This window comes from Engystomops pustulosus, chromosome 2 (genome assembly GCF_040894005.1).
Source record: "Engystomops pustulosus chromosome 2, aEngPut4.maternal, whole genome shotgun sequence".
In the NCBI taxonomy this organism is placed as follows: Eukaryota; Metazoa; Chordata; class Amphibia; order Anura; family Leptodactylidae; genus Engystomops; species Engystomops pustulosus.
In genome coordinates this window covers 109,735,849-109,755,797 of record NC_092412.1, presented here as the reverse complement: position 1 = coordinate 109,755,797, position 19,949 = coordinate 109,735,849, and the positions used below count along the sequence as shown (strand labels likewise).

General features: G+C 41.3%; 1 protein-coding gene across 5 annotated transcripts in view; it reads left to right on the top strand.

Moving 5' to 3' along the window:
• Positions 1-19,949, top strand: part of CFAP47 (cilia and flagella associated protein 47) — a 381,927-nt gene that overhangs the window by 237,875 nt on the left and 124,103 nt on the right. For all 5 annotated transcript variants that reach the window (XM_072135929.1, XM_072135930.1, XM_072135931.1 and 2 more), the window contains exon 52: positions 1,769-1,866. In XM_072135929.1, the coding sequence (XP_071992030.1) occupies positions 1,769-1,866 (98 nt within the window). The remainder of the gene's footprint in view (positions 1-1,768; positions 1,867-19,949) is intronic.

The window sequence follows — 19,949 nt, the reverse complement described above, 5'->3', positions numbered from 1 at the left end:
TTAACACTTAATTTCTAATCAGCCAATCACATGGCGGCAACTCAGTGCATTTAGGCATGTAGACATGGTCAAGACAATCTCCTGAAGTTCAACCCGAGAAACAGTATGGGGAAGAAAGGTGAGTGCCTTTGAACGTGGCATGGTTGTTGGTGCCAGAAGGGCTGGTCTGAGTATTTCAGAAACTGCTGATCTACTGGGATTTTCACGCACAACCATCTCTAGGGTTTACAGAGAATGGTCCAAAAAAGAAAAAACATCCAGTGAGCGGCAGTTCTGTGGGCGGAAATGCCTTGTTGATGCCAGAGGTCAGAGGAAAATGGACAGACTGGTTCGAGCTGATAGAAAGGCAACAGTGACTCAAATCGCCACCCGTTACAACCAAGGTAGGCAAAAGAGCATCTCTGAATGCACAGTATGTCGAACTTTGAGGCAGATGGGCTACAGCAGCAGAAGACCACACCGGGTGCCACTCCTTTCAGCTAAGAACAGGAAACTGAGGCTACAATTTGCACAAGCTCATCGAAATTGGACAGTAGAAGATTGGAAAAATGTAGCCTGGTCTGATGAGTCTCGATTTCTGCTGCGACATTCGGATGGTAGGGTCAGAATTTGGCATCAACAACATGAAAGCATGGATCCATCCTGCCTTTTATCAATGGTTCAGGCTGGTGGTGGTGGTGTCATGGTGTGGGGAACATTTTCTTGGCACTCTTTGGGCCCCTTGGTACCAATTGAGCATCGTTGCAACGCCACAGCCTTGTTGCTGACCATGTCCATCCCTTTATGACCGCAATGTACCCAACATCTGATGGCTACTTTCAGCAGGATAATGCGCCATGTCATAAAGCTGGAATCATCTCAGACTGGTTTCTTGAACATGACAATGAGTTCACTGTACTCAAATGGCCTCCACAGTCACCAGATCTCAATCCAATAGAGCATCTTTGGGATGTGGTGGAACGGGAGATTTGCATCATTTATGTGCAGCCGACAAATCTGCGGCAACTGTGTGATGCCATCATGTCAATATGGACCAAAATCTCTGAGGAATGCTTCCAGCACCTTGTTGAATCTATGCCACAAAGAATTGAGGCAGTTCTGAAGGCAAAAGGGGGTCCAACCCGTTACTAGCATGGTGTACCTAATAAAGTGGCCGGTGAGTGTATATTGTTGACCTTCAGCTTGATATGAAAGCATGGAGGATGGGATGTATTCATACCTGCACTAATCAGCTATCCCTGTAAAAACAGGTACATTGAACCTACATCAATTGGCTATAAGCATCTGTATCAATTGGAATGTGCAACTACAGGCAGTCCCCGGGTTACATACAAGATAGGGTCTGTAGGTTTGTTCTTAAGTTGAGTTTGTATGTAAGTGGATCTGTATATTTTATCATTGTAATCCCAGCCAGAACTTTTTTGGTCTCTGTGACAATTGGATTTTAAAAATGTTTGGTTGTCATAAGAATCAATATTAACACTAAAGCTTCATTACAGACACATTTGATAATTGTTACAGATGATCATTGTAGCCTAGGACTAAAGTACAATAAATTACCAAAATCCAGAGGTCCGTTTGTAACTATGGGTTGTATGTAAGTCGAGTGTTCTTAAGTAGGGGACCACCTGTATTGTGCAGGCTCACAGCCCATTCAGTGACATGGAACCAACTTTTCAACTTCTTCTGTCTCCCTACCTATGTGTTTGTGTGTGTTTGTGTATATATATATATATATATAGTGAAATGATGTTTGTTTTCTTCTTAGGTACAAAATCATCACCGTACAAAGTCTGGTTTTCGTTGGAAATACACAGCATGCCCGCACCACCAGAGGGGACAATTGATGTTACGTGTTCTGTTTTAGTGAGTATTAAAGAAATATCCACTTCTAATATATAACTTTTTAAAATTCTAATTAAATTATTACATAAAAAGAAATAATCATGTGGTAATAGAGCCTGATACATATGCATATGGTGTTATTGTGTGAGGTCCTGCCTCAGCATATAGCAGTGAAGTGGCCTCTCGGAAGAAGCAATTCTAATTTTAACTGACCTATCTGTGTTTTTTATACATGCTTAACCCGTCATTTAAAGTTGTTTCCATTTTTCCGATCTAGATGAGGGATTTGTTATCTGTGGGACAAATTGTGCTTCCTAGTGGCTTTATTTAATATTATATACTGGAAAGCTGGAAAGAATTCCAAATGCTATGGAATTGACAAACATAATGCAATTTACCCTTTTTCTTGCAGACTTTGTTTCACAACTTTAAGAGTACAGTTCCCTCGACAAGTCCCCTCAATATATATATTTGTATTATATTTTCATGTTTTCATAATGCGGCATCAGGGCCGATTCTGGCCTTTTTGCTGCCTGAGGCTAAAAGTGAAGTGTATCCACCCAAGCAGCCTACAGATAGCAGATCCCCTGCTGTATTTGGCTCAACAAAAATTGCAAGCAAATCCAGAAAAAGCATCTAGAACCTGATGATAAAATGCTGACAACAATACTTACAATTGAGAACATCACACACTAGGAGTCAGTCAGTGACACAGACATTAGTGGCATCTAGTGCCTTACAGGTTATGATCAACTCTGATAGAAACAGGATTTCATTATGACTTCTTCAGCTCCATGCAGCAAATCCCCCATACTGTGCACCTTAAAATGGCACAGTCACTTACAGTATACTGTCATAATGTATACCGCTAACACAACTGAATGTACAAATGAATCATCATGTTTACAGAATATAATCCCCCGAATAAATTAAAATATGTACAGAACCAATAAGAAAAAAAAAATAAAATATATATATATATATATATATATATATATATATACAGTATTAGAGACCCTCCCTGATTTATAGCATAAACATCCAGACCCCCTTTCTATTTAATATATAGATAACATGCACAGCCATAACCCCTCCTTAATTAATACATATGTTTAATATACAGTCAAATCCCCCTCCCTAATTAATATATAGGTAGCATATATTGCCAGACCCTCCACGTTAATTAATGTATAGGTAGCATACACAGCCAGAATCCCCTACCTAATTTATATAAAGCTAGCATATACAGCCTGAGCCCTCCTCCCTTATTAATATATAGGTAGCATATACTGCCTGAGCCCTCTCCATAATTTATATATAGGTAGCATATACAGCCAGAGCCCTCCTGCCTAATTAATATATATGTAGCATATATAGCCAGAGCCCCCTCCCTAAGTAATATATAGGTAGCATATACAGCCAGAGCCCATTCCCTAATTTATATATAGAAAGAGTATACAGCAACAGCTGCCCCCCTAATTATTAAATAGGTAGCATATATAAATACGAGTAGAATATAATTAAAAATAGAAAAAATAGAAATGATGACGTCACACAGGCCTATGTCATGCGGAGGGGTGCAGGAACATTGGTTTATGCTGCACAGCTCAGCACATCAATTGCATTGCCAGTTACGCCTATGTAATTTATTTTACAGTAGTTTGGACTTGCTAGAATTTTGTACATCTCTACTACTAATTATCTGCTGCCCCCCCTCATGGGTCCATGTTCATCCCACCTCATGGCAAATGCATCCCTGATTGGCATACAAAGCAATGTGAGTTGTAATTCTTTGGCAGGAGGAGCTTAAAGAGATATTCTTATATGGACATTGACATTAGCAAGTTTAGAAATGTATGTATATGGCAGATGAATTCAAATAAATGCCAATACCCAGATAGGAATACCCCTGAAAGTTTTTTTTAAACCATCCTGGGTACTATTCTCCCTTTTAACACGCTTCAGTCTTTTCATTAAGGATTTACTGTATGGGATTAGTTTTTTATTTTGATAGACTGGACATTTTGAGAGGTGAGGATACATAAAATATTTAGCACTTTGTTTCTTCTTTTAAATATGCATTCTAGGGAACGGGGAGTGATTTTAGAATTTCTAGATTTCATTAAAAAAATTGTAATAGTCTTTTTTAAAAAAAAAAAAAAAACTTTTTACAGTTTATACTAAAGCCTAACACCCAGAGCCGATTCTAGCATATTTGCTGCCTGAGGCGAATATTAAAATGCTGCACTAACCACCACCCCCTACTCCTGTTCCAATGCCAGCTCCCTGTTCAGTAATGCTGAAAACTTTACTAACAATTAACATCCCCACAGGCTCACTGACACTGTGTGACCGACTACATGTTCTGTGAGTCATTAGTGGCATCTAGTACCTTATAGATGACAATCTCTTCCATCAGTAGGACTTTATTCGGTATTCTCCAATCCATTACATATCACTGCTGAATTCACAGCCAGATATCTTCAGCTCCGTGCAGCACATCTCCACCCGGCATCCTTAAAAATACCACAGTCACTTACAGTATGAAGTCTCCTGGATAACAACACTGTGCTCCTTAATAATATATACCCCTCACGACACAACTGACCTCACTTTCCCCACATATAAAACATCCCTTCATTATATATATATATATATATATATATATATATATATATATATATATATATATATTCTACTGGAATAATACCATGCTCATCACTCCAATCAATATACAACACCCCTCATTTATTAATACAGACCCCCCAACATTGGGTTTACCTAGTTCAAAGTAATCTATTATATCCTATAACTAATATATCCCACCCTGTTATTGTGTTACATATGTTTTATATACAGTGCTCCCCTGACCAATGTAAATATATAGCACACCCTAATGAATATATACTGCATATATATAATAATTTATTTTTATAAAGCCCTGCTCTCATATATCTAAAGGCCTCATTATTGGCCCCCAATTAAATTATATACCCATCCCCTCCAGCTTAAATAAAATCTGTCCCCAGATATACAGCCCCCCAGCTTAGTAATATACTGTATCCCATATACAGCTTTCCAGCTTAGCAATGTACTGTATCCCATTTACAGCCCCCCAGCTTAGTAATATACTGTATCCCATATACAGCCTCCCAGCTTAGTAATGTACTGTATCGCATATACAGCTTTCCAGCTTAGCAATGTACTGTATCCCATTTACAGCCCCCCAGCTTAGTAATATACTGTATCCCATATACAGCCCCCCAGCTTAGTAATGTACTGTATCCCATATACAGCCTCCCAGCTTAGTAATGTACTGTATCCCATATACAGCCCCCAGCTTAGTAATGTACTGTATCCCATATACAGCCTCCCAGCTTAGTAATATACTGTATCCCATGTACAGCCTCCCAGCTTAGTAATATACTGCATCCCATATACAGCCTCCCAGCTTAGTAATATACTGTATCCTATATACAGCCTCCCAGCTTAGTAATATACTGTATCCAATATACAGCCTCCCAGCTTAGTAATATACTGTATCCAATATACAGCCTCTCAGATAAGTAATATGCTGTATCCCATATACAGCCTCCCAGATTAGTAATGTACTGTATCCAATATACAGCCTTCCAGTTTAGTAATACACTGTACCCCATATACAGACCCCCAGATTAGTAATATACTGTATCCCATATACAGCCCCCCCCAGCTTAGTAATATACCGTATCTCATATGCAGCCTCCCAGCTTAGTAATGTACTGTATCGCATATATAGCTTTCCAGCTTAGCAATGTACTGTATCCCATTTACAGCCCCCCAGCTTAGTAATATACTGTATCCCATATACAGCCCCCCAGCTTAGTAATGTACTGTATCCCATATACAGCCTCCCAGCTTAGTAATTTACTGTATCCCATATACAGCCCCCAGCTTAGTAATGTACTGTATCCCATATACAGCCTCCCAGCTTAGTAATATACTGAATCCCATGTGCAGCCTCCAAGCTTAGAAATATACTGCATCCCATATACAGCCTCCCAGCTTAGTAATATACTGTATCCTATATACAGCCTCCCAGCTTAGTAATATACTGTATCCAATATACAGCCTCCCAGCTTAGTAATATACTGTATCCAATATACAGCCTTCCAGTTTAGTAATACACTGTACCCCATATACAGACCCCCAGATTAGTAATATACTGTATCCCATATACAGCCCCCCCCCAGCTTAGTAATATACCGTATCTCATATGCAGCTCCCCCAGCTTTGTAATATACTGTATCCAATATACAGCCTCCCAGCTTAGAAATATACTGTATCCCATATACAGCCCTCCCATCTTACTAATATACTGTATCCCATATACAGCCTCCCAGCTTAGTAATATACCATATCCAATATACAGCCTCCCAGCTTAGTAATATACTTTATCTAATTAGTGATTACAGCAGTTAACAGCAGATGTCTGCTGTATAATACTGCATATGTAGATATAGTACACTTAACTGCATATGGGGTACTTTGGGTGCACAAGCAATCCATTCTAATAGAGTATATCCTAATACTTGTCACTCCTTACTGAAGAAAAATCTAGATAATTTTTTATTAAGTACACAGTATAGCAATTGCCATGGCCCCACCCGCTATCCTCGGTTCGGATCGGGTTTGCACCAGTTCCCTTCCGTGTGTCGCAGCAACCCCCCAGGCCGGACTCACCTCTCCAATGCTCCTGCTTTCCAACTAGGCCGTGCACATACCTGATCACTAAGGCGCACATGCTGGCTCTCCCAGCCTTAAAGGGCCAGCGTCCTCCTGATTGGCGCTGGCTAATCCGGCCCAGCCCTTATAATCTGGCATCTCCCTTCCTGCCCCGCCATATCTTCAGCATTGTTTCCTGTAAGTGAAAGCCCTATCTTCTGTGCCCTGAGGAACTTCCATGTGTTCCCAGCTTCTCCTGGTGACTCCTGTGTTCCCTGGTGGCTCCTGTGTCCTGCAAGCCACCAGCACGCATCCGTGGGCCTGTCCGTTCCTGTCTGCCTGTGTCGTGTGCCAGCTCCTGATTCCAAGCCGTTCTCCTTTTGTCAACCCCAGGCTTGGACTGTGGCCTGCATCTCCTCCTGCTCCCTGTTACCTTGGCTGCCACCACGGGCCGAGTCCCACCCGTGGAAGGACCTGGTGGCACACCACTGCAGCAAGAACATCCCGCTTTGCCGCAGGCTCTGGTGAAGACCAGGTGCCACTTAGACTCTGGTCCTGGGTGTCGGCTACAACCATCATCTCCCGCGGTGGTCCAGAGGGTCCACAGACCCAGAACTGTGACAGCAATCTAAAAAATATGTGCAACGTTTCGGTCTTTAGTCTGACCTCTATCAGGCATGGATTGCTTAAAGGGGTATTACCATCCGGGCATTCACTTTTAATCTAATTCATTTGCCATATGTAAACATTTCTTCTATTGGATGTTATTAAAAAAATGTTTCCATGTGATGATCATTTCTTATAAATGTAGTGCCATGTTGTTCCTTAGAAACAAGATAGCTTCCTCGGATATGACCACCTCACATTTTGGCAGCAGAGGCCAACAAATATGTTATTGTGTTATGCAGTAACTCCTCAGACATTTCATATACAAAAAAACTATTGTTTCTTTGTAAAATCACTACAGCAGAGGTGGCCGAATCCATGGACACAGTCTTGTTTCTAAAGGACCATATGACATACATTTATGAGAAATTATTTTTTTAATAACATCTAATTGAAGAAATGATTATATATGGCAGATTAACCCCTTAAGGTCGCAGCCATTTTACAGCTTAAGGCTCAGTCCCATTTTTTGGATTCTGACCTGCGTCTCTTTATATGTTTATAACTTTTGAACACTGTTACTTATCAAAGAGATTCTGAGATTGTTTTTCCCCACATGTTGTACTTCATTTTAGTGGTAAATTTTGGCTGATAAGTTTTGCGTTTATTTACAAAAAAAAAGAAAAAAATGATGAATTTTTAGAAAAATTTGCCATTTTCGAAATTCAAAATCACCGCGTTTTCAGGCAGATCGATTTACCACCTAAATAACTTGCTGAATAACATTTCCCATTTGTCTACTTTACATTTTCATAATTTTTGAAATGTTTGGATAATTTATTTTGACGTCACGCGGCCTACAAATCGAATAGCGATTTTCTGTATTTTCAGAATTGACTATTTTGGGGATAAATACTGTTTGAAATTAAATTTTACATATTTAACATAAAAAACCCCTATATAATCTACCCATTTCCAAATCTGCACCCTTCAAACTATCAGAAACAGCATTTACAAAGATTGTTAACCCCTTGAGATCTTCATAGTAATTGAATCAAAATGGCGGTGAAATTTAGAATGGTCAAATTTTGTCGGTTATACGTTCATTTAGCCCTAAAATTTACACATTTCTAAAAGAAAAAAAGAGAAAAACCACCATAAAATTTGTTCTACAATTTCTCCTGAGTGCAGCGACCCCCCACATGTGGACATTACTTGTGTTATGGGGGCACAGCGAGGCGCAGAAGGGAAGGAGCACCCTGCAGCTGCCAGGATTTTAGTTTTCTCGTTGCCCCTTTTTGAAGGCTATAAAATTTTCGTTTTTCCGTTATTTGGGATGGCATTTTTTTGCGGGATGAGAAGCTTTTTCCAGTGTTACCATTTTGGGGTTGGTATCACCTATTGTTGAAAATTTTGGAACTTTTTTTGAGGTAGAAAAGCATCAATTCTGTACTGGATTTTTAACTTTTTTTTTTTCGTGTTCATCGTATATACTAATAATCCTATTATCTTTATTCTATGGGTCGATACGATTACGGGGATACCAGATATGAATATTTTTTCTTATGTTTTACTAAATTTGCCAAATAAAACCCTAATGTGGGGAAAAATCTATCATTTTTGCATCGCCGTCTTCCAAGTGGCATAACATTGTTACGTTTTTGGCTACAGAGCTGGTTGATGGCTTGTTTTTTGCGGGACATGTTGTTCTTTGCAACAGTATCATTCTGGAGTACAAATGTTTTGTTGATCATTTTTTATTGCATTTTTAGTAGGATATAATAGGTAAAAATCATAATTTTTGGCGGGTTTTTAACGTTTTTTTTATGGCGTTCATCATATGGGTTCAGTAGTTAGTTAGTTTTATTCTATGGATTGTTACGGATGCGGTGATACTATATATGTGGGGTTTGTGTTATGATTTAGACTTTTTTGAGAATTATATGTCTCTTTATATGTTTTGGGGCTTATGGGCATTTTTAGTGATTTATAAAGTTATTTTTTATTGAAAAACATTTTACTTGATCCACCATGGGATATGAACAAACAATCATCTGATTGCTTGTTCATGATAATACTCTGCAATACTGATGTATTGCAGGGTATTAGCAGATGCATAGGCTGACACTTTGCCTTTAAGATGACATCATATACGCCATCTTAAAGGCACTGCCTTCAGGCTTCTCTGGGGTCCCGATCGGACCCCAGAGGTGCCATAGCCTCGATTTCCCCCCCGAAAACGGCGCGGGGGGGGGGGGGCGATCATGGGGTAAAGACCCCCGGAAGGCATGTAAAATGCCGCGGGCGCGTTGACCGTGGCATTTAACGGGTTAAACGCCCGCGATCGGAGCCCACTCCGACCGCGGGTGTTAGCCGGGGATGTCAGCGGTAGATTACCGTTGAAATCCTGCGGCTAACGATGCCGGTTCAGCTGCTGTGCAGCGCTGAACCGGCATCATCTCTGCGCAGTAGCTGTACTGCGCTGAGAGCTATTCGCGGGACTCAGTGCAGTACAGCTACGGTGCAGAGCGCTAAGGGGTTAATGAATATAAATGTAAATGCCCAGACGAAAATACCCCTTTAAGGCATAGGAGGCACAAGCAATGTGCCATCTTCTTCAGCAGTCTTCAGTAATCCAAACCTGATGGAGGGCTGACCTAAACATTGCAAATGTTATTTGAATTGCTATACTCTCTACGTAATAAAAAAGAATGTACATTTTGCATTACTAAAGAGTTCCAAGTCTTTTGACATACTGTGTAATACTTCATACACCTGCGCTGTATAGCTCATATAACCTTAACCACACCACGATATATAGTTGAGTCATGGTATGGGAAGTGGGTAATACCCTTACCTGGGAAGATGACCTGGGCAGCTAACTTATTAAGGCACTTATTTTTCTGTTAATATGGACAATGTTTCTTCTACAAAGTAGTCTTTGTCCAGCATCATCATTCTATAGTATTCTGCATTCTACACTGTGTACCATATTATGAATGAATGAAAATTATTTTCTGGGACTGTATGGACGCGGCCTGAAGGATTTCTAGAAGATCCAGCAGAAAACACAGAGAATGTGATGGTGTCTGACTGTAGATAGAGGTACTAAAAGAGGTACTAGCTGTAGCCAGTTGCTTTATGGTCAGCCAGACACAGGACAGTGAGTAAAGAAGGAAGCTTTGACTGAGGTTGTAAGACACACAAAACCTATATGTGATTATTTTCTCCTCCAACTGCTGTGTTCTTTGATCTCTACATTCAAACTCCCCCCATCCATTCCCCTTTGCTGTAATATCGAAACAGAATCCTATTACAGCTTTTACTTAATGCAGAAGGGTCTATGCTTTGTTTAGCAAATAATTCTCATACAGGAATGAACCAAATTCAGCTACCACACTTACATTTTTTGCAATTCATACACATAAAAGTATAGTTACTCAGCTCTCAGAGGCCAGTGCTTAACCCCTTAAGGACGGAGGGTTTTTCGGCTAAATTCTCGCTCTCCAACTTCAAAAATCCATAACTTTTTCATTTTTACGTGTACAGACCTGTGTGAGGGCTTATTTTGTGCGTAACAAATTTTACTTTCCCGTAATGTTATTTATTTTAACATGCCGTGTACTGCGAAGCTGAAAAAAAATTCCAAATGTGGAAAAATTGAAAAAAAACCGCACGTGCGTCACGTTCTTGTGGGCTCAGTTTTTACGACTTTCACTCTTCGCTCCAAATAACACGCCTACTTTATTCTTTGGTTCGGTGTGATCGCGGTGATACCAAATTTATACAGGTTTTATTGTGTTTTAATACATTTTCAAAAATTAAACGAATGTGTACAAAAAAGAAAAAAAAAATTTTGCCATCTTCTGACGCTAATAACTTTTTCATACTTTGGCGCACGGAAATGTGTGAGGGGTCATTTTTTGCGAAATGAGGCGACGTTTTCATTGCTACCATTTTGAGGTCTGTGCGACATTTTGATCATTTTTTATTTCATTTTTTATGTTATGTAAAAAGGTGTAAAAGTCGCATTTCGGAGATTTGGGCGCCATTTCCCGCCTCGGAGGTCACCGCCGGCCGTAACCGTTTTTATATTTTGATAGATCGGGCATTTTGGGACGCGGCGATACCTAATATGTCTGTGATTTTTACTGTTTGTTATGTTTTATATCCGTTCTAGGGAAAGGGGGGTGATTTGAACTTTTAATATTTTATTAATTTTTTTATTTTTTAAACTTTTTTTTTCCTTTTTTTTTCACTATTTTTTAGAACATCTAGGGTACATTAACCCTAGATGATCAGATCGCTCCTACCATATACTGCAATACTACAGTATTGCAATATATGGCGTTTTTGCAGGTCATACATTACAATGAGCCACTGGCTCATTGTAACGAACCTGCATAAACCATGTAGCCTCGTGTCAAAAGAAGACCCGAGGCTACCATGGTAACCGATCGCCGCCCCCCGATGACGTTCGGGGGCGTGGCGATCGAAAAAAAGATGGCGGTGCCCGCGCGCCGCCGTCTTTTAAACGCCGCCCGCGACTTTGCGGGCGGCGTTTAGAGGGTTAATAGCCGCGATCGGTGCAAGCACCGACCGCGGTTATTAGCGGTGGGGGTTTTGTGCAAAATGCAAAAACCCCCACCTCTGTATGAAGAGGACTCAGCCCGTGAGCCCTCTTCATACATCCCTTATACCTCTGCGCCGTAGAGCTACGGCGCAGAGCGTTAAGGGGTTAAAGGGGAATTCCCATTTCAACAAATTAGTGTTATTGTTTGTCTTATAAAAAGTTATACAATTTTCCAATATACTTTCTGTATCAATTCCTAATGGATTTCTAGATCTCTGCTTGCTGTCCTATAGAAAGCTTTTATTTTTGCTACCAGTGGACAGAAATCTGACCATGGTCACGCAGGTGCGCAGATCGTTAGTATCATAAGAGTAATCAGAGCTGTGGGTTATAACGAGCCGTGCATCTGTGTGACCATGGACAGATTTCTGTCTACTGGATGTAATCATAGAAGATTTCTATAGTATCACAGCAAGCAGAGATCTAGAAAACTCTCAGGAATTGATACAGAAAGTATAATGGAAAATTGTATAACTTTTTATAATACAAACAATAACATTAATTTGCCAAAATGGGAACACCCCTTTAACACTGTCTTGAGCTTTGTATGTTCGTCGCTCATGGTAGATTTGCTATGAAAGTGCTCCAGTACATGTGCTGTATAGGTTGAGTTAGATTTTCTACATTTGCTGTGTTCTTAAAAGGCTAAGACGTAGTATTACTGTCACGCAAAAATTGGAATTTTTATGTCAGTTATGTGAGCACAGTTTCTTAGAAAACAGGCAAGCCTCCAGCATCCCCCATTACACTATGAGCATCATGAATCAAAATGTCTCAGAGAAAAATTGACCTTTTTGTCAAAAGCATCCAATCAGGATTAGGTTGTGGTTCCTAAATTGTACTGAAATAAATCCAACATAGACTCTCATTGGTAGCTATAAACACCCTGGCTACTTTTTCTCCTAGACCATGAGATACACAAAGCATTTAATGTCTTCTGCTTGGATTGACCTACATACAGGATATATTTTATGCTGTCATGCTTTACTTTTCATGTTTTCTTTTTTCCTCTGCTACTGACCTTGCTTAACTTTGTGTATTTTTTATAATATCACTTCAAATTTCCCAGCGGGTTTAATGTTATTGCTTGTATTTTTTTTCTTATCAGACTTTTCCGCTCTGCGTCTAAATAACTGAGAACATTGACTTCTCTTTGCAAGTGATTATTTTCTTCTAACACCTATCACATCTCACACATTGGAGTATGGCATTTTGTCCTACATTTATTCTGACCAGATTTGCATATGTAACTATAGTCATATTTCATGTTCAACCCACAGTGCTAGATGTAAAGGTGACATATCACATTATAATTAGGAAGGTGCGTGCTGTGGATTTACAGCAATGATCACATTTTCATGTTGGTCTCCTACTGCTTTATTTAATAGTTAGGTTCCAATTAAAAAAATAGCACATGTTAATACTGGCCCCATTAAGGTATTAGATAGATAAGAGGACTTCACATTAGTTTTTGATGCATACTTTTTTTAACTTTTAAAATTAACTAAAAACATTGGGGGATACATTGGAGGCTTCTGCCTCTTGATGTACAGGGCAGGCTGCCGTTTATTTTAAATGCAGCCAGGGACTTTTCACATGCCAGCAGCAACGAGTGAGCCGGCACGGGGCGTCACTGTCCCGGCAGCCCACGCCCTCTGCTTGGCCGGCTATGCTGCTTCATGCCCCTTCACACCCCACTGGTGGATCAGGGCAAATAATCGCTAGTGCTAGCAATAAGCCAGCATTTCTGATTCTTTCATTGTGTGGCGCAGACGTGGTGCAGGGGCCCTGACAAATATGACCATTGTCACTGTGTTCATTGTCACTGTGTTCAGACAATGTTAAGATTTAGGTTGCAGATTGCTTCATGAATGCAAATTCTTCTCTAATCACCTGGGTTCTTCGGGGTCCTTTGAAATCTGTCCTTCAGCCCGCTCCTCGTGGTAGAAATAATGGATATATAGCTAGAGTATTTGTGATCACTATTCTGTCAATAGGTTCCTACACTCCCTATAGATGTCAGGGCATGCTATGAAGGTTTGTTTCACAGACCAGTAACAACACTTAAATTTGTCTCAATGAATGGGGCTGAGTTGCAATGCCAGGGTACAGTATGTGCTTGGTAGTAAGTGAAGAAACCATAACTTTCAACTGAGCACTGCTGTGCTCCCTTTAAATTTAGGGTTTTTTTGTTCCTATGATGGAGTCTGCTTACCTTCTAGGTATCTTTACTTTAGCTTGTTTAATGATTAATACATAGCTGATATGATGATGATTGATGTTCTTAGAGTCAGATCAATGTGAGAAGACCTCATTTATTTTACAAAAAAAACTATACTGAATGACTACATTGCATGTTTGATGCATTTTTTAAGCATTATTGACATTGGTCATAACTCAAACTAGTAAAGAATGAGTTGTATGTTATATGAGTTATATTTGGTAATTTTTGATATATTATAATAATCAATTGAAGTATGGTATTTGGTATTTTCCATTACAAGCATAGATATTCTCTTGTAATATTATTGGTGCTAACTGGTAAATGATGCTGTGAGGTCCCTTGATGAATGAAACGATAGTCAAGCATGTGCAAGCCCAATTCATTTATCTCTATAGGAAGACTGAAGAGAAGCCAACCTCAATCCAAGTGGTCAATGGGGATCCCAGTAGTCAGACTCTACCAATAAGACACTTTTCACATATTTATATATACATGTCTCTAGGTATATATGTATCTATAAGTTTGCCTCCTTCGAAAGCTTCAACTTTTTTTTGTTCTCCTCATGCTGCACTCTACATATATACACAACTTCCTGTTTCTGCCTCCTTTAGTCAGTCCTTATGGTTTCATCTACTGTGTCTCTTTCTCTCACAGTCTGTCTCATTTACAGACAGATAGTGAGGGGCGGGTGGAGAGTAAGACGAGTCATAAATCTCCTCCTTCAGCCCCTCCTACATGGAGAGTCTGCAGGCAGCACTAAAGTAAGTAGCAGGAAGCTGGGGGGCGTGTCCTAACCAGCGATGGAGTAAGTCGCACGAAGCAGAGCTCCTGCCGACCATCCTGAGTAATTATCCTGCATACTGGCAGATTGCACCCTCTCACCGGGGGAAAGAACGGAGGAACGCTCCTGTAGTTGCTCCTCACCTGAGGACCGGAACGGAGAGGCAGTGAGTGGTGCGCGGCTGCTTCCCTGAGCGGGATCCGGAGCTCCGGCGGCCATCTTGTCCATGTGGAGACCGCGTGGCGCGGTGCAACAGTGAGGTGACATAACAGATACCGGGGGAGTGCGGTGGCTCAGAACTCCGCTCCGGTCACTGAAACCGCAAGACTGGGGGCACCAGAGGGCTGTTTCCAGGCAGAGTGAATCGTGCCACAGTGTGAGTGGAGGCCCAGTATTAGAAGGCAGAAGCTGCATGTCACTGCCTATTGCTTCCTATTTTATATACTAGGGGAGCACAACTTACAGAGGAGCGGTGGATATATTAACACCCTATTAAGGTTAACACAGAGGGGGCTCCATTTAAAGAAATACCTGGTGTATTTATTTAGTCCCACGATACCGGACCTATAACCAGGACTATTAGCCTACTATGTCACGCTCAGGGGCCCGGAAAAAGGAGGGGAAAGATTGTGGCCCTAACACCCCAGCAAAACAACAAAAAGATGCTTCCACAGCACAGTTCCATGATATAGCTGCACGCTTGGAGCGTTTTGCGCGGGAGGGGGCAGGAACATCCACGGCTACTGCTAAAGGGACAGCCTCACTGATGGGGTCTGAGTCGGCACTTTCTGATGGGGATGTGGAAGACAACCCTTTACCCCAGCGCTCAAAAAGGGGCCCCAAAGGACCATTGCAACCTGGTCCTGCAGCGGATCTTGAAGCCTCTCTGCAAGTTCCTGACGAACCTACTATTAAAGATGTATTTTTGGCTGTGGCTCATTGTGGCTCAGCTTTGTTGGCTATGAATAATCACATTGGAGGCCTGAAGGAAGATGTCAACTTAATCCGTCAAGATCTCCGTAGAGCAAACGAGAGAGTCCATGCGGTGGAGGACAGAGTCAGTGATATTGAAGACCAACTGCCCCCTGTCCATAAAGAGTTGAAGCGCTTATCACACAATGTGTCCTTGCTTATATCGAAATCGGATGATCTTGAAAACCGTTTACGCCGTAATAATTTGCGGATCATTGGTATTCCTGAGAAAACGGAAGGCAAGGATCCTGTGGCGTTTATGGAAGCCTGGATAAGGGAAAAAATGGGGAATGAAGTTTTGTCCCCGATGTTTGCAATAGAAAGAGCCCACAGGGTTCCATCTCGGCCTTTACCACCTGGAGCTGCACCTAGATCACTCATCATGAAGGTTCTGCATTACAAAGATCGTGATTCCATTCTAAGAGCGGCAAGAGATCACCCGGATTTAACTATCAATGGACAGAAAATATCTGTCTACCCGGACTTTTCTGCAGAGGTTCAAAAAAGGAGGGTGAAATTTGTGGAAGTGAAACGAAGGCTGAGGGCATTACAGGTCCCATATTCCATGCTCTACCCTGCAAAGCTGAGAGTTGTGGCATTTGACACGACTCATTTTTTCGATTTGGCAACAGAAGCTGCAAAATGGTTGGATGCAAATGAAAGACGGCTTCGTGATGCGGTTCGAGAGGAGTCGTGAGAAACGATTTGTTTTCACTTTTGTTTTCCTATGATTCTTCTTCTGTCTAATATGGTCTTGGGTTAGTTAACTTCTAATGTTTTGGAAAATAATCTGCTAATATGAGTATGTTAAACCTTAGCAAGGGCAGGAGCTCAGCTAAGCAATGTTAGTATTGTATAGTACATACAGTAAATGTTCTATATGAATAGGTCACAAATGTTAGTTTGGCACTTTACGATGGTACGGGAAGGCAAATGTATTGCCCCTATCTCCCGCAACGGGGAGAATGTCATTATTGTGAGTTTAAGTGTTGGGGGAGGGAATATTGGTTGGGGAATTTTTTATTTGGGGGGAGGGAAGAGTCATCTCCTGGGGAACATTCCTAACAATGATAAGGTTACTCCTTTAACATATCTGGTGAACCTTAAATGTAATGGCTAGGGAATATAATGTAATCTTATGGAATACAAGAGGTCTGGGAGACGCTACAAAAAGGATGGCAGTCTTTTCTACGATACAGCAGCATAAACCGGCTATATTCTGTTTATGTGAAACACATTTAACGAAAGAAAACACGCAATGCTTGCAAAGAAAATGGCTATCACATACTTATCATTCTACATTCTCAACACATTCTAGAGGGGTTAGTATTTTAATCCCTTATACAATTCCATTTGAATGTTTCTCAACTTTGATAGATGCAGAAGGGAGGTTTGTGTGCCTACATTGTTCTATTCACAAGGTACCCCAAATACCAGTAGCGCTATATGTTCCTCCGCCGTTTACATGTGAGGTTCTTAAAAAGGTACTTACGTTTGTTAATGGATTGCCACAGGTACCGGTTCTGATGGTGGGGGATTATAACATGGTCCTTTCTGTAGGACGTGATAGATTTGGGGGCGCGACACAAGTGGGTTCTGAAGGCGCTACTGTACTGGCTAGAATGTTAGATGAGATTGGATGGTATGACTATTGGCGGGTCACACATCCTGACGTACAGCAGTACTCATGTTATTCCAGCTCACATAACACCCTCTCCAGAATAGACATGGCTATAATATCACCGCCCATGCATGGATATATTCGGGAAGTTGAATATCTGCCACGAAGTGTATCGGACCATTCTCCAGTCCGAGTCGCCGTTGCTGTCCCCTCTGTAGTACCACGCCAGGTAGGAAGCTGGCCAATAAACCCCTTTTGGATACAACTGGTAGATAAAGGGGATTTGTTTAACAGGGAAATAGAAACTTTTCTTCAGGATAATGATAATTCAACCACTGTTGGCTTGGTATGGGATGCAATGAAGATGTACATCAGGGGGATCTATAGACAACAGATTAATAGACATAAGGCTAGGTCCCGTGAACTCACGATGCATTTACAGCAGAGGGTTCTTTCTACTGAACAGATATATATGCAGAATCCAATACCAGCAACAGAAATTAATTGGAGGGAGGCCCAGACCCTCTTGAAAGAACATACATTGAAGGTAGCGGAGGATAAAAGATTCTTCCTTAAACAAAAATACTTTGTCCAAGGAGAAGCGGTGGGTCACTTACTTTCAACTATAATTTCTGCTCAGAGGGGCACTATACAGGTGAGGGAGATACAGGCCCCAGACTCTTCCATAATAACGGGTGATAAAGAAATACTGGAGGTTTTTCATACATCATACCGTGATTTTTATAAATCCAGGCTTGGTTATAGTGCACATGACATACAAGAATATCTGGAGGTTATAGATCTGCCTAGTTTAACACGGGAACAAGTTGAAGGTTTGGAATCCCCCCTGACTCTTGAAGAGTTAGAGGCCGCACTGACATCTCTTCCTAATGACAAGGCCCCGGGTCTAGACGGGCTGCCAGGGGAGTTCTTCAAAAAACATCAGGAGCTACTACTGCCTAGGCTATTGCAGGTATTTGAAGACTCAGAAGAGCAGGGCACCCTCCCACCATCGATGAGAGAAGCGATAGTAGTGCTGGTGCCTAAACCAGGAAAGGATCCACAGAGCTTGGATTCATATCGTCCAATATCCCTACTCCCTGTGGATGTTAAAATATTAGCTAAAGCCCTGGCCAATCGTCTCCTTAATGTTATTACCTCACTTGTGCATACGGACCAATCTGGATTCATGCCAGACAGGTCCACAGCGGTTAATATAAGACGTTTATACCTTAACATACAGGCAGAGAGATGTGGAAGGACTGGTAGGGCGGTTCTCTCACTCGACGCTGCCAAAGCCTTTGACAGCGTCGAGTGGGACTTTCTATGGGCCGTTCTGAGACGAATGGGTTTTGGCCCTAAATTCATCAGAAATGTCCAGTTGTTATACAACTGTCCGAAAGCAAGAATCAAGGTGAATGGCCTGGTCTCGGACGCCTTTGAATTGGAAAGGGGGACGCGACAGGGCTGTCCGCTTTCTCCCTTTTTATTTGCTCTCACAATAGAACCCTTAGCAGCCCTACTTAGAAGCAGTTTGGAACTAAAGGGATTCGGAGGTGGAGATAGGGAGGAACGCGTTTCCCTGTACGCGGATGACCTGTTAATATACCTTGGCGACACGGATAGATCCCTCACAGGAGCGATAGATATAATTGGCAACTTTGGATCGTATTCAGGATTTAGTATCAACTGGAATAAGTCAGTTTTACTTCCCCTTGATCCGATACCGGGGGACCCTCATATTTTGGGTCCTATACAGGTGAAATCCAAAATCAAGTATTTGGGGGTGATGGTAACTAAACAGCCAAAGGATTATATAAAGGATAATCTAGAACCGCTACTTGCTAGTTTATCGACTAAAATCAAGATGTGGTGCAAATTGCCTCTTTCCCCAATAGGAAGGGGAAATTTAATTAAAATGGTCCTCATGCCGAAACTTTTGTATATTTTACACAACTCCCCAATCTGGATAGCGCAGACTTATTTTCACAGAATCCAAGGGCTGTTTCGCACACTGATCTGGAAGGGACAGCAGGCACGTATTAGTTTAGACACTCTTCAGCGGAGTAAAACAGATGGTGGACTTGCTATCCCTAATCCATGGATGTATTTTCTAGCCTCTCAGATTCAGCATTTTGTGGGATGGGGAAAGGTAGAGGGGCTTAACTCAGCAGGCAGACTGATTGTGTCCTGGACTGGGTTTCCCACCCCAGCGCACGCATTAGAAGCTAACTTTGGAGGTGGTCAGATAAGTAAAAAACCTACTTTGACATTGATGGGGAAAATATGGACTAAGGCGAAAGCTATAATGAGAGTCTCTAAATATACCACTTTCAGCCCCATATGGAGGAACCCTGCTTTGCCTGAAATTTTTCGTTTGGAGGGGTTTTCTCCATGGGAAAGTAAAGGTGTTATTACTTTGGAGGATCTATGCTCTAATGGTATATGTAAGACATTTGAAGAGCTGAGAAATACATATCAGCTACCACAGGCATGGTTCTACCAATATCTTCAGCTGCGACATGCATATGATACCCAGAATCGTACAAGTCAGATTACTGTG